Raw genomic sequence first — 15584 nt, 5'->3', positions numbered from 1 at the left:
GGCCAACACTATGAATCCAAATGTATTTGTGATTATCACAAATATTCAACTAACAGCGCAAATACTTGTGTTTTATAATGATGATTTTATGAGATGATGAAGCTTCATGGATCAGATGAGACAAAACTAATTGAAAAAGTACACAGAGGGCACAGACCTCCACTAAGCCACATATTTACACCCATATCGTAACAGTTTTACCCAGTGTCATTACCCTGTGTTCATTTTATCAATGTGATTTACTAGCATTTAAAACTGTTAGCTGCAATGAGTTTGATGGGACAGCAGGATCAAAATGAAAGACTGCATCCAGGGTACCAACGGATGAAAAGGGAAGTCATGTACCTTTCCACAATGAGCTAAAAATACTTTTAACAAGTAGCAAATCCAGACAATAGTCCGGAATGCCTCCAAAATCATGCTAGGGGCCACATGTCACCCTTTGACAGTAATTATGTGGACCTCTGAAAGTGTGAGTGACACTATGAAACTGATAATTGAAAATTGAAAACTTAAATGATAACTTAAAGCCCTGTCGTTAAAAACGTCTATATTCATTGCCATTACTGTCTTAATTCAAAATATAACTTAAATATAACTAAAAGACTTTCTATTTTGCATTTAATGTGTAAATTATCATGCATTGTAGTTTATTATGTGATCATGCATTGTTCTTTAAAGTAAAAAAAATGAAACATTGTTTTGTAATTATGTGGCTTCTGATCATAGTTCAATATTTTTACACTGCACTTTGCTAATTAAATAGATTGGTTTCACATATGAACGTGAAGCTAGACACAACCACTGCTCCAAAAATAATGACAGGGAGAATATGAATAAGAACTGTTTGTCACTGTGTTCCTTTTCAATTTCTGTATGATGCAAAACGAAATATAAACTGGATTGTATGCAATCAAACAATTAAGAAGCCAAGTGATGTAATAGCGAAACAAATGTCATTTAACTTGTCATGTAACACATTTACAATGTAATAGAGAGGATTGAAATAAGCACTAATGACTTAAAATTAGTATCACAAAATCAAACTAATTTTGTAACATGTGATCACACTTTTGATGTCTGTATGTACATTTATTCCACCTCCCCTCGTGTACCATGTGTCCCCTGAGGAAATGTACCTTCATTATCTAAAGTAAAATAACAAACCAAAATAGTATACGCTGTACCTTAAATACGTCCTGGAGCATAATAACCAAAATTTTAAACCATTTTTTCATAAATCTGCTGTTGTGACCCACCACAGAGACGACTAATACCACCACAGGCTAAAGACCAAAACTGAGCGCTCAAGTGTCACCTAGCTTTTCCTTGAGAGCATAGGATTTGATTAGGAGCTAAATAGCTAGGAATGAAAAGCAACAACAACTAACAAAAAGGTTCGTTAGGTTTTGTGCAACCTCTGATCCAAAATTCCAATCAAAATAGTTCCATTAAATCATGACGGTTTTGTGCAACCTCGGATCCAAAATTCCAATCAAAATAGTTCCATTAAATCATGACCCATAAATATAAAAAAATACAATGGATCCAGTAACACTTTTTAAATAATCCAATGCCAATAACTCCATATTCTTACCTGTATAAGACACAAGCTATAATTATTTGCATAATTGTGGAATTCCTCAGTGAGTTTTAAGCATCTCCTCAGGAAGGAAAAAAGCATTGGAAGTGTTTATTTCACGAACAAAACTACTGCTTAGAATCCATTGTGCATAGCTGAGAGGTAGCAGCGCTGCCTTGTGCCACAACACAAAAGCTGTTCCGTGTTTTGTGCCTGGAATTTAAAAGGGAGCATGTATATATAAGTCTAATCTTACACAGCATCAGAAGCGGCTGCCAGTAACACACAATGTTGGATGGCCATTGTTTAGCGCATAATAACTATTAGCGCCACTGGGGTTCGCAACTGCGAGACATGTGTACCACCCACTGAGGGCAAATACTCCAGCGGCAGCATTGTGCAGCAGGAATTCTATTTGCAAACATTGCAACATGATGACATCAGTGTTTCAACTCTGCTGGCAGACAAACCAATCCTACAATAGAAGAAATTACTTATAATACAAGTTTGTTAAGATTATTTTGGTGTCCTAACAACAGCAGGGATCACCAAACTTTTAGCAACCACGAGGTACTCCAAAGGCACTGTGACCCTAAGAGCTACCATCGGTTTAGACAGACTTGTGAAATCACAATATATAATGGATGATAAATGATATTCCTCTCAAATATTTGTCTCGTTGCTGAGTTTTCACAATAATTCCCAATAATTTCCACAAAATCAAACATAATAAGATGATTATTACATGAAAATTTTAATTATTATTGGGTATTTTTAACAGCTGGTGGGCTGCTTGGTGTCATCGGCTACCTGGTGACCCTTGGTCCGCAGTATGCATGCATTCTTTCCAAACTGTTTTTTTTTCTGTTATGTAATACTGTATTAATGGTAATTGTCAGGAAAGTCAAAACAAAACTAGCGAAATAAATGTAAAACAAGTAATTGAATCATTATCTATCTAGTCTTCTTTTTTAAATACCTGCGAAAGGAACTCTTGAGCATTTTTAGCCCAGTAATATGTCTTTCACTGTGACATTATGTTATCAGTGGGCAGCACAAAGGACTGCTCTTTAAACAATAGAAAAAGCTCTTTGAGATACTGCAAGATATATAGTGATGGATAGACAATAACAGCATCAAGAGAGGAAGGCCTTTTAACCCTCGTTTGTCTTGTCCACCAAGAATTTTACAACGCAATTCATCAAGATTGTCTATTTAGAGCCTTGATGGTTATGAAACCATGCTTGTGAGAATCCTTTGTTACTGGAGATTTCTGGCTTTTTTTAATGTTTGCTTTAGTAGCAGGTTTTAAATGCAGATGAATACTCACAGAATGACCAGACATGATCATACATAGAGATTTTGCAATTCAAGTTTTTATTTTGGTATCTTAGGGATCTGAGGGATATAATTTATGATGTTTAAACATACAGCTCCAACATCACGTACATTATTGTCAGAAAAACATTTTTCTAAGGAAGGTCAAAGTACCATGTTGTGGTAGAGTATACTTTCTTAACGCGGATGAGGGGTATTCATTTGTATTTATTTTTCTCCATGCTAAAGAAGCTATGGAAGCCCATTCAGGCGAAAAAAAAATCTCTGTGAAAAAAATATGATCAGTGGATGCATATCTGTAGGGAAAAAACAGGCTCATTAGAATTACATTTCTTGCTTTTGTTATTGATATGTTGCTATTGGTTTCAGAGTGCTTCAAAATATTTACTTCATCAATGAACTATAGAGGCAACTTTATTTTGGGTGGGAATGGACTGCCAAACTGCACAAAGGGCCGCAGAGGCTACTATGAAAGCATCTGGGACACAGGCTTATTACATATTATAACATATTTTTCCTTTCTTATGAATCCCTCCAGTGAGACTTTTGTCCTCTTCGGCCACTGTAGATCAAGTTACTTATGCCACTTGCTTGTACTGATCAGGCTAAAATAAAGAATTTGCTCCTTTAACGTGACATTTTCCATATGTTTGTGGGAGCATGACTTTGACGTTCATAGCATCCCTCCCTCAGTATCCTCTCATAAACTGACACATATGATTATTGTAACTTAACTTTGTCTTTAAACATGCATATATTTGCTCTACAATTATTAATATTGCTGTCGTTATTGCTGCTTAAGGAGAAGAGTCGTGTATTGAGGTTGACTGTCTGCTGTAGAACTCTCCCACCATCCTGCCACTGAAACTAAATGTAGTTTATTTGACAAAGTCTTACAAAAAATGTAGTAACATGGTACTGAAAGGCTCACTTAAGTGATTAAAATATTTAAACCAATATATACATTGGTTAATTATAGAACCTAAGTTGGCACTCGTGATGCAACATACCCATTTTGCTCTTGATCAAAATATAGTTAGTAATATGACTCTCGACTGTGTATGTCTGTGTCTGTATTTGTCCCAAGACTGGCATCCATCCAGCTACGGGCAAACTCACCATCTTTTTGAAGTGAAGGGTCGGCTCCAGACAGACCAAGCATTGTGTCTTAAACAATGAGCACCAGTCGCACTGAACCATAAACATGTCCCTTTCGGGGCGTTTTCCTCAGATTATGGGCAGGAGACTCCCAGAGTCAGGAAGCCAGCAGTTGATTTACTTTATTTAGTAACTCTAAGGACTATGCTGCCGCTGACTTGGCATCAAGGATTGTCTGCCTGCCCTCGTAAGGACAGAATGCACTTGGAATGTTGACCTGCTGCTCAAGTTTTGGGTGGAGGTGGTGTTTGGTTTAGAAAAGGGAATGTGCTGCATTCAATGCAGACGGTGATATTTTGAAACTGAACACTGAACAGCAAATAATTTTAGACGGAAAGTTTTAGGGGATCCAACCTTTGATATTGATCTTGAGCAACCTTGATCTTTGCATTCTCCATTAGGCTTCACAGTGATAATGTTGATTTTTTTTTTTTTTATACCTCTTAATGATTCATGTGCTAATGTTACAGGATGTTCATAATAACTCCATGGTTTTATGCTCGTGTCAGACATTTTATTATACGATAAACTTGTGCTTTTGTGTTTCTGACTTAAAAATAAAAAACGAAATTATTACAAATTTTAAAAATCGTCCCGTTTCCATCTCTGCTGCAGTAACGACTGTCCACCAGCTATAGTCGCCCTTTCGATGTCAGTGCGTGCGGGCTTTTCCGCTTCCTCATGCAGGTCAGCTGACTGAGGCATCTGTCAGACCTCAGCAACTGCATTGAATGACAACAATGGCACATTTTTAACCGTAGAAGTGCATCAGACGGATACAAATTCGCCTATAGCTGCCCCACATTCACATACAGGTAAGTTGAAATGTGAAGGAAATCGGTGAAACTCGACTCAAGATATAGATGAAAGCTAAATAGCTAATGGTTGCTAATCTGCGCTAGGTGTCACCTGACCTTATCTGTATGACTTGTTTTTGCCTTCTGGTATTTGTTGCGAGAGGTTATGAGTTGTAGTTGTATGTCATCCATTTGAGTCCATCACTATTAAACCGTTGCTGCGTTTATACGGTGCATTAATGTATACGTCCGTCAGAAAGAATAAATACTACCACAGAGTCAGTAGTAGTAAGTCGTGTTAATGCAAAATGCACTGTAAAGTTACATTGATTTTCTAAATGCATGTGTAACTTGTAAAACGAATATTGATTATGTTGTTATTAAATATAAATATTATGAAGTGCTTACATAAAGGTTATGTTTTATAAACACATTATTTACTCTCTGTTCAACTGATATTTTCACGTCACATTGTGATGAATTACTTTAAATTTCTAAATAAATAATTATAAATTTCTTTAAAATCCTACTGGTTGACATTGAAAATAACTAAATAACTACAGAGAAGAACAAGCCAGAACAATTTTGTGGTGTTGTCAGCAATCACTAAGCTTGACTGAGCGCATCTTTTTAGCTTTGTTCTTCAGCACTGTGACCATGACAGAGTTCTGGTTGATCTCTGCTCCGGGAGAGAAGACTTGCCAGCAAACATGGGACACAATGATGGCAGCGACCACACGCAGCAACAACCTTTCCACCAATCACAAGTTCAGCATGCCAGAGCTCAAGGTGAGCACAGACATTTACATACTAAACAAGATTATGTTGACAATCCAAAAGACTCACCTTAACAGTCCAGTGTCAAGAGTAAGCAAACTCTGTATACGGGAAAGAGTCTTGAAACAGAACGGTGATGAGCATGTTGAAATATGGTTTAAGTGAAGTTTTCACTCAAAGCTTCTTGGCGTGTCTGGTTCTGTTGGTGTCTGTGATGAAGGTGAAGCAACCTCACTGACCCTGCTGTCACGCTTGCAGTGTCCTCCTGTAGGTGTTAGCACTGCATGAGTGACCCTGGACAGCTGGGCGCCACCCTAAGCACATAGGGCCCCCTGGATATCCTTTTAGACGTCACTGTTTAAACAGGACCTCGCTGAACCCCCTTTCCAAAAACTACTGAAATCTCAGGATTGACAGGTCAAAGTAGTGGAGTGCTGATGATGCTTTTTTGTCCTCAGGTGGGAACTCTGGACGTCTTAGTTGGCCTTTCAGATGAACTGGCCAAGTTGGACTCCTTTGTTGAAAGGTAAGATCAGTGTGATTTGATGTGCAGATCAAATGCATTGTGAATATGCCTGGTCCCATTAAAGAGGATATCTTGTATGTTGCGAAGTCAACCAAAATATTATATATTTATCTCTGACTAAAGGTTTAATTTTTGTCGCCATTGTTTTGTCTGTTGTGTTGAAAAGTTATGGATTAATTTGGATAACATTTACGAAAGGAAATGTTTTAAATTTACGAAATATATGAGCAGTTCTGTTTAATTGTGTTTCACTTTTTATGCTCGTGCTGTATGAGAACTATTTAGGACACAGATAACTTGTGATTTTGTGATGTAATGCTGGTGTTTTTTTCCCCTTCCTTTTATCTGATGCTCAACACATGAACCTTGCCCTGCTGAGATTTGGACCATATCAACATTGCACATAAACACTACCATGACCATCATGACGTTAATAATATTTGAACTGCACATTCTCAAATCAATCTAAGACCCCAATGACTCTTTAAATGGTGAACAGCACGGCAGCATTTGGAATGAGCACCAGTTGTTTTCATGTTAAGAAAGACATCTCAATGGATGCAAACCCTGAACCAAGCACACTTGTGTTCCTAGTTCATCATCCAGAGCTCAGTCCAACTTTTATGCAGTCGCAGAGCATGTGGAGGTCTATGGGGGCAGTTGTCCATGGCACCGGCCCTGAAAAGGTGTTTATCAAGGTCACTCCGCAGTAGTGCTACAAACTTACTATCTACTGATGGCTTACTTCTTCTTTTTTAAAGTGCTTGACAAAACTATTTTTGGGTAGTTATAACTTGCTACAATTTCCCTCTTACTTGTTTTTTTTCATCAGGAGTATTATGTATTAAGCCCCAAATCTGTTGTGATTCATCACTTGAAGCTGTGTGGCAAGGCTTTGATTGAGCAGTTTCCACCTCCATTCATTCGTCTTTCCGCCTTTCCACTTTGAAAATTGTGGAATTTCACATGAGCCCACAGATGGCAAGGTTTGCAGCTGAGGCAGATAATTTGCAGTTGGGTGACACACCAGCATCTCCTTTTTTAGTCGCATTTATACCCGATGACTTATGAGCCACAAGAATGCTTTAAAGTTATTCATAGTAATTTGTAAATATGGACTTCAAAATGTCACACGGTCATTACAGCATGCAAAGCTTCAGTCATTAACTTCAGTTTAAAGAGAAAGAAGGCTGGTGCTTTCGTTTTTGCTAAGAGCTGACTGAGGTCGGAGCAAATGTTTTATTAGAGCTGTAGTTTGACTTGGCTACCTTCCTTCTGTGTTGCCACACAGTTGAGCCGACGCCTTTGAACTTCAACTTGCTGGCGTGTTGCAGATGCTGGTGTCAGAACATCACCTCGACAGCACTACGTGATTTTTTTTGATGTGTGTGTATGTTTGTGTTGTATTTTGAGGGCTAGGGCCTGTTGGCCGGGGGATTGTTTGATTTACACCGGCTCTGTGCGCACAGTTTGTGTTGGCTCAGCATGTTTTGACGTCTCCTGGTTGTTCACAGTGTGGTGAAGAAAGTGGCTCAGTACATGGCTGATGTGCTGGAGGACAGCCGGGACAAAGTCCAGGAGAATCTCTTGGCCAATGGAGGTACACTCAGTTTCACTCTTGAAAATGCAGCATATCATGCTACCTCATCGAGATTAACAGTTGGCAACTTTTATCAATGCAAATTATTTCCCATTTTTCTAATCCTTCCTATACTGTTAAAGGATAATGTATTTCCCCTTGATCTAAATGAACGCACACAGAGACAATTCAATGTCTTTATTGAGCACAACGGGATGTGCATCAGTCTGGCTGTTAAAAAAAAATCATCTGTTGTCTTTTGTCATGGTCGTCTTTCTCACCAGAGACACTTCATCTGTGTCATAGACACATCCTATAACACCCCGAAAATACATTTGAAATCCATGCTTCTCCCCATACTTAATCTCCCAGAAATATTTCTCCAATGTGGACCAAATGAATGGAACAATCCTACATCATATAGAAGTAGGGGTGCACCGATAGCTTTTTTTTTTTTTTTATTACCAATACCGATTTTTGCCATTTATTTTAGATGCTTCTTTCTCTTTCGGCTTCTCCATTCAGGGGTCGCCACAGTGGATCATCTTCGTCCAACTCACCCTGCTCTCTGCTTCTTCTTCTCTCAAACATACAAACCTCACCACATCCATAAATCTCCTCTTTGACCTTCCTCTCCTCCTTCTGCCTGGCAGTTCCAACCTCAACATACGGGCATACAAAGTACTGGCTATCTTTCCTCTGTACATGTCCAAACCATCTCAATCTAGCCTCTCTGACTTTGGCTCCTAAACACCTGACATGTGCTGTCCCTCTGATATGCTGGGTCCTGTTCCTATCCATCCTGCTCACTCCCAGAGAGAACCTCAGCATCTTCATCTCTGCTACCTCCTGCTCTGCCTATTGTCTTTTCCTCAGTGCCACTGTTTCCAAACCATACAACATTGCTGACTTACGTTCAGCTTTGTAGCTGGTGTTGCTCTTGGTGAACGGCACATAAAGAAATTTCGACTTTAAATACACCATGTGTCACTGCCAGAATGTGAATCAAACTTTTGAGTGACTACATTGTCTTTACTATTTTCCTTTTCCTCATGCAGCACTGTTGCATGCAGGAAACACTGAATGTTTTTAAAAACATGTTGTACTGATCAGGTACATGGAAGGCAGTTATAGGGTACAATAATGTTTTTGGTTGGATTTGAAATATCCACTGCTGAATCAATTAATGCCTGTGATGATGATCAGTTGGATCCAAATCCAAATTGAACCTCAGTGAGTAGTTTGTGTTCAGCGATTTGTTTTCAGCCTATTATTGAAAGAATGCTTGAGAACTTTTCAGTAACATTTAGTGAAATTGCTTTTATCTATTTAGCTCTAATCCACCCGTTCCCAGGTTAATCCAGTGATTGTGTTTATTGATGCGAGTAATCCCTGTTGTTTGAAACATTTGTATACATGCACTTACTGTTCATATTAAGCTTTACAACTTGGGATCCTTGCTCTTACTGGTCTACTGTGTAATAGAAGCAATCATTGTTGATGTAGTTGAAATGTTTCAATATTGATACATTCTCAGACCATCCGGTAGAATTTTGTCACATCAGTAATGTTAATAGATCTGATCGATCTTTCCTGCTGTCTTCTCTTCCAGTTGATCTTGTAACTTACATCACAAGGTTCCAATGGGACATGGCCAAATACCCCATCAAGCAGTCGCTGAAAAACATCTCTGAAATCATCTCAAAGGTACATTTACATCACTGAACCACTGTGTTTCATGCTTCTCTCTGTGTGTATTTCTCTTGTCTTTTATATTTATTTATTATTTTTCAATTCCAGCAAGTATCCCAGATTGACAATGATTTGAAAACTAGGGCGTCCGCTTACAACAATCTAAAGGGAAATCTGCAAAACTTGGAAAGGAAGAATGCGTAAGTTTTTCTTTGATTGGATTGTGGTTCACTAAGAATGTACTCTGTTCTCTCATTTGCATGCAAATCGAATTCAGTTCATCTTAATTAAAAATGCCTTAGGAAATCTGTCAAAATTCTTTGAATGCTTTTTCAGGAGCATGTTTTAAATCTACTTCAACCTCTCAAGACAAGTATTCATATTTAAATGGTGGTTTTGCTTTGTTGTCTGATTATGTTAAAAAAATGTATAAATGTAATAGCTGATGTAATGTGAAGAAATGAGGTGAATGTGTTGTAATTTCTTGTGAAAGGGGAACAATCTTGTCATTGTACTCTTCAAATTGTTATTTGAGCAGAGTAATTGAATTATTTCATAATATTTTCCCTTTTTAATGATCTTTATTGTCAAGGCTTCTCATATATCATCAACAAATGTATTTCTACACTCGGAAAACTGTTCATTGTTCATCACTGCAATGGCTGAGCCGTGTAGCAGTCTGTTGGATTTAGTGGTGTGTAGCGCCGACCAGAGGACAGAATGGTGAAGCGGCGTTGGGCTGCGAGCAGGGGATTGGCCTGACTCTGTCCATATAGAAGTCCTGAATAGGGGCCAGGTTGATGCAGATTATGTTCTGTGTTTGCCTCTAAAAAAAAGCTCCATAGCATTTTCTACTTCCAGAAATACAGTGTGGTTTTAATGGCCCATATTGTATCTACATGTCAGCAAACGTAACTGAGACATACGCAGTGTTGTGCAGCTCTAAAAGACTCAAAACTTTGGGGCTCTCTTGAGAAATCGCTCAGTACATTAGACAAGCATGTGATGGTGTTGCACTACTTCCTTCAGGGGCAGCCTGCTGACAAGGAGTTTGGCCGACATTGTGAAGAAGGATGACTTTGTGCTTGACTCTGAGTATCTTATTACCCTGCTGGTTGTTGTACCAAAGTGAGTATAATATTTAACATAATATTTAGTGTATGACAAGATATTTTTGTTTTATCCAACCTCCTTCCTCTTCATGCTAAAGTGAGATTTTCAAAATCGTACTGGCAAGCAAATATTGTATCAAGAAATATAGTGGGATTTAAAGACGATGCTGAATTCTATCCTGAAATGTTACTGTGAAGAGTAGTTCAAATTTATAATTTCAGATTGCTTATTCATGCCATTGTACAGTGTGTTACTGAAATTGAAAAATCGTTTTCGTCAATACATTAAACTTTGAGTGTTGCGCAACTTCCAGATTTTGAAAATATAACCTGTCTGGGAAAAAGGAGCAAAATTACTGTATTTTTTAAAAATAACTCGGCTGCCATTTCACAAATATTAACCGCAATGTTTATAATTGATGTATTCAGTATGTTTATATCCTTCTAATCATCTAAACAAATGAAGTAAAATTGAAAAGTATAATTGTTTTTTATCCATCCAAATACTTGGACGAACTTGAAACTGTAGAATGTGTGGTGAGTAATATGAGATCGTTCAGAGGATTTCCAAAATGCCACTGGACTTAACAAAAAAAGGACTTATTGTTTCTAACTCACGATCGAGCCAAAACAACAGGGTTATTAAGTTGTTTCCAATAGTTTTCTTGCTTTGGAAACAGTCTAGTTTGATAGAAATACACTGCATCTAATATTGTTTCTGCTTATTGTTTACTGATGTAAACAGCAAGACCAGTATTAGAAGTTCATGGCCAAAACCAATGCCGTATTAGTTCCAGTAGTTTGGTTGGTTTGCAAGAGAGATCGGCCAATTCCTGTTGAGTAAATGCTGCTCTTGTTACTTCCAGAACATCGTACACCGACTGGCAGAAAGTGTATGAGACACTTGCTGAGATGGTGGTTCCTCGATCCTCAAAGTAAGCCGTGTCAGATACTGAGTTTCTATATCCCACCTTTTCATTGCTGTGCGATATTTGTGGTGTGACTGCTACCTCCCTTTCCCTGTAGTTTGTTATTTGAAGACAATGACAGCGGATTATTCAGTGTCACGTTGTTCAGAAAGGCGGTGGATGACTTCAAGCACAAAGCAAGAGAAAACAAGTAAGAGTCTCTTCAAGACATGTGCTGTGACACGTAATGACCCATATCTTCAAAGGATGATGTCTAAATCAAGCTGTTTACTCAATAAAAATAGCTCCTCCTAAATATATCGGCTGTTATGGCTGCATACAGATATGTTGCACAGCCCAGAGCATACAGAGACAAAGGCCAATGAGTGGGGACCATACCAAGACTGAGACCAAACTGATTGCAGAAGCATATCTCAATTAGTCATACAGACCAACATTTATTTCGTACTGCAAAAAAAATCAGATGTCCTTTTTTCCATCATAAATCAAGTTCTGTATTCATTGTTGTGCATTCAGTTTGGTCCCGGTCTTGGTCTCTGTATGCCCTGGCACTGTAAATAATTTACATTTTTACATCATACTCATTTATTTATGCTGTTAATCTAACTTCACTTCAACATAATGTCTTCTTCACAGGTTTACAGTGAGAGACTTCCAGTACAATGAAGATGAGATGAAGGCGGACAAGGAAGAAATGACACGTCTGTCTACCGATAAGAAGAAGCAATATGTGAGTTCTATGGACATCTTCTTGTTTCCATCTGTGCCTCCTTTTTCATTGAACAGTTTGCACCTCAGCTGACTTGGTCATGAGGTTTGTGAAATCTCTCAATATTTAATGTTTTACAAAACATATTCATATTTTATAATAAATATCCTGAGCATTTTGAACCACATTCACAAGAAATTAAACTGTGAAAGTACATAATAACATCAACTAATTGAAACGTTATCTCGATTGCCTATAGACCAGAAGCGTTTCATTGTCTCCAGTACAATCCACGGCTGTCTTGCCAACACTTCCGATGGTCATTTATTGAAGGAATGAATCAGAAACACAGTTGTAAATATTGATAACTGAATACTTAAACTGCCATGGTTTTTTTCTAGGGCCCGCTGGTTCGCTGGCTGAAAGTGAACTTCAGTGAAGCTTTCATCGCATGGATCCACATCAAGGCTCTGCGGGTATTTGTGGAGTCCGTTTTAAGGTATGAATTTCTCATCTCATATGCTTATACAAAGCATTCCCTTTTTCTTTGTTGATATTTATTGAGGTAAAAAATAAAATGCAACTATTTATCTTTGAACGTTAACAGGAAGTAGATGTAAGCATCCTGTTGTATGTATCAGGGTCATTGTATTTTTGAGATAATTTGGGATTGTAGTTAATAGATCAAAGTTTTTTGGTCTGGTCTTTGTCAGGTTTTTAATGTAAGGTGCTTTTTATAACCATTTCAGCTTAATGATTAAACGTAGTAGAATTTCCCGTGATTGCTGTTCATTTCCTCTAATTAAACAGTCAATAATTGTGCATATTTTTTGATGAAAAAAATGTTTGATGGATGGACAGAGTGTGAGAAGTAACTTAATAAATGTTCCTACAGATATGGATTACCAGTGAATTTCCAGGCGATGCTACTGCAGCCTAACAAGAAGACTATGAAGAGGCTGCGCGAGGTTCTAAATGATCTGTACAAACATCTTGACAGCGGCGCTGCAGCAATCATTGATGTAAGTTCAATTTGGACTTAGAAAGGCCAGCTAATCTAGTCAAATCTATAAATCTATTTATTACTACCAGTGTTTTATAAGAGATTGAAAACATTCTCATAACCTGACATAATGGTCACTACAGTTTTTGATGTTAAAGCGGGTCAAAATGATGAATACTGTTTTGAAACAATTGTAGTATCCTGAAGTGGTGGCAGCTAAATAGTGAATGGCTGACACCTTCTGGTCTGTGCTGGTCCTGGACTATTATTGTTATTTTCTTAGTGTAAATGAGGTTGTGTACAAAACACTTCACCACTTCTCTATTTACTACCATGCTGTGACTACACTCTGTTTTTTTTTCGCACAAAACCTTCAACATGACACTACAAATAACAGTGTTTTTTTGTTATTATGGTCTGGTTCATCAAATGGCAAAATAGCAGATGTTGAACTTAAAAAAAAGTAAAGCAAAGAGGAAATGGCTGTTTGTTTATCCTCACTGTCAAAATTGTGTCAAAATCTATGTCACTGCTTTTGGTAATTCGGATTTTTGGGAGTATATGTAGTATGTGAAAATAGGTATGCTAATGACAGTCCATCAGAAGGAACACTGGCTAACCTTCACACAATAAGCACTTGGTGGCGCCTGTGTTCCCACGTGCCTCGTCACTACACCACTCAGGAGGGATTCCTTGTCACGGTAGTGGCACTTTGAATATTCATTTGGGCTGATCCCATGACCTTATGTAGGCATAAGGTAAAGCGCTTCCTTGTGTACACCAACTTTAAGATAGGTTATGATTTATAAACTGGATCAGGCGTTGGACATGTTAGCAGATTCTTTTATAAATCTGAACACATTTGTGTGCACGACCTACATTTTGCAGGTTTCATTCTTACTCACAGTTTAATAAATAAAGCCCCCGTTCTCAAAAATCATGTTGTGTCATCTTAAATTAATACAACAAACCTAAAGTTTTCACCTCAATGTTTCTCTTCGTCAGGTGTCAAAACCAAAGCAATAAGAATATCTGAGTGACTAAGGTCCAACGTTATTATACAACAATACATTAAGCTCTTAGTAATTATATATGTAGTTACTGACAGGCAGACTCTGTGTTCAACAGAACCATGTACAGAGAGAGAGAGACGGAGTGAATTTTCAGGCCTCTTGTCAAACAGTCAGTCAGATGTTTTCTGATTGCATAGTGAATTCACTGACGTACAAATGTGCTTCAACAAAACACACACAAACTTATACTATTTAAAAATGTTTATGCCCCTAATCACAGTGACTCTCTGTTGAGTGATTGTGTGTTTATTAAGGCTTTAATAATGCATGCATGCACACTCTACAGTGACAGATTCTTTGACCATAATTTGTGACTTAATACCCAAGACATTATTGTTATTGTGAGTCTGCGGCAAAATCATGTTCTGGATCATTGAAGGGACCCACTGTTCTGTTAGCAGTGACCTGATTTCTGTGTATTCATGTGACAACATATGTTGTAACCGTTTGTAAATTCATGCTGTTGAGATAAAAATTCCTTGTGGTACAAATCAAACGTGTGTGTGTTTACAACACTGGTAAACCTGCTGCTGATGCCTGACCATTTGCAGATAGACACTGATCCTGACACTCACACTTCAACTTTGTCTTTCAGTCGACGATGGACATCCCAGGCCTGAACCTGAGCCAGCAAGAGTATTACCCCTATGTCTACTACAAGATTGACTGCAACTTATTGGATTTCAAGTCATAATTCCAAATTTTACATCTGTATGTCTCTATCAAAAGGTGTTTACACCTTCATCCTCACCCCCAACTCCACTTCCAAAGTCACTGCCCCAGCTTCTTCACAGTTGCATGCTGACTTTTGTCAATTAAAAAAGTCTCATTCACAGGCTCTTAATTGTACAAATGAACAAGGAAAAGGGACATTTTAAATTTTGTTTTGTTCGCTGCCTATTTTTCTTAAGAATCTGAAAATTATTTCAGTGAAAACAAAGTGTGCATTTATTACTTCTCATTCCACATCTGTGCTGCCTGATGCATATTTATGTTTTCACATGGTCAAGTTACATGCTTGTATCACTGGAAACAAATATGTGTGTCGTGATGTGTTTACTGTCTGACGGCTTCTTTATTTGAATATTATGTTGAATCAGACGTGGTAAATGAATAAATATTGTGTGTTCACATATTTGTTGTCATTTATTTTGTCGTAGATTACAGCCAAATATTGTGTAAGAATATCCTGTGAAAAATTACTGGAAATAATTGGTGAAACAGCACATTCCAGCACATCACACTCCAGCCAAACATTAGATTAGATTAGATTATGTGGCTTTTATTGCAATGATTGTATTACCTCATG

General features: G+C 37.8%; 1 protein-coding gene across 2 annotated transcripts; it reads left to right on the top strand.

The window, feature by feature from the left end:
• Positions 1–4699: 4699 nt before the first annotated feature.
• On the top strand, positions 4700–15410 carry LOC128768716 (V-type proton ATPase subunit C 1-A-like). Of its 2 annotated transcripts, none has more exons than XM_053881778.1 (13): positions 4700–4893; positions 5510–5664; positions 6111–6178; positions 7693–7778; positions 9370–9464; positions 9558–9649; positions 10479–10577; positions 11428–11496; positions 11588–11680; positions 12127–12220; positions 12601–12698; positions 13095–13221; positions 14871–15410. In XM_053881778.1, the coding sequence occupies exons 2-13, from the start codon at positions 5533–5535 to the stop codon at positions 14967–14969; spliced, it is 1152 nt and encodes a 383-aa protein (XP_053737753.1). In that variant the 5' UTR covers positions 4700–4893; positions 5510–5532; the 3' UTR covers positions 14970–15410. The 2 variants fall into 2 exon arrangements, with proteins under 2 accessions (XP_053737753.1, XP_053737754.1); XM_053881779.1 differs by having other exon boundaries at positions 4707–4893; positions 5523–5664.
• Positions 15411–15584: the final 174 nt, after the last annotated feature.

Source organism: Synchiropus splendidus, chromosome 12 (genome assembly GCF_027744825.2).
Source record: "Synchiropus splendidus isolate RoL2022-P1 chromosome 12, RoL_Sspl_1.0, whole genome shotgun sequence".
NCBI classification, from domain to species: domain Eukaryota; kingdom Metazoa; phylum Chordata; class Actinopteri; order Syngnathiformes; family Callionymidae; genus Synchiropus; species Synchiropus splendidus.
This window is presented reverse-complemented; position numbering and strand designations above follow the sequence as displayed.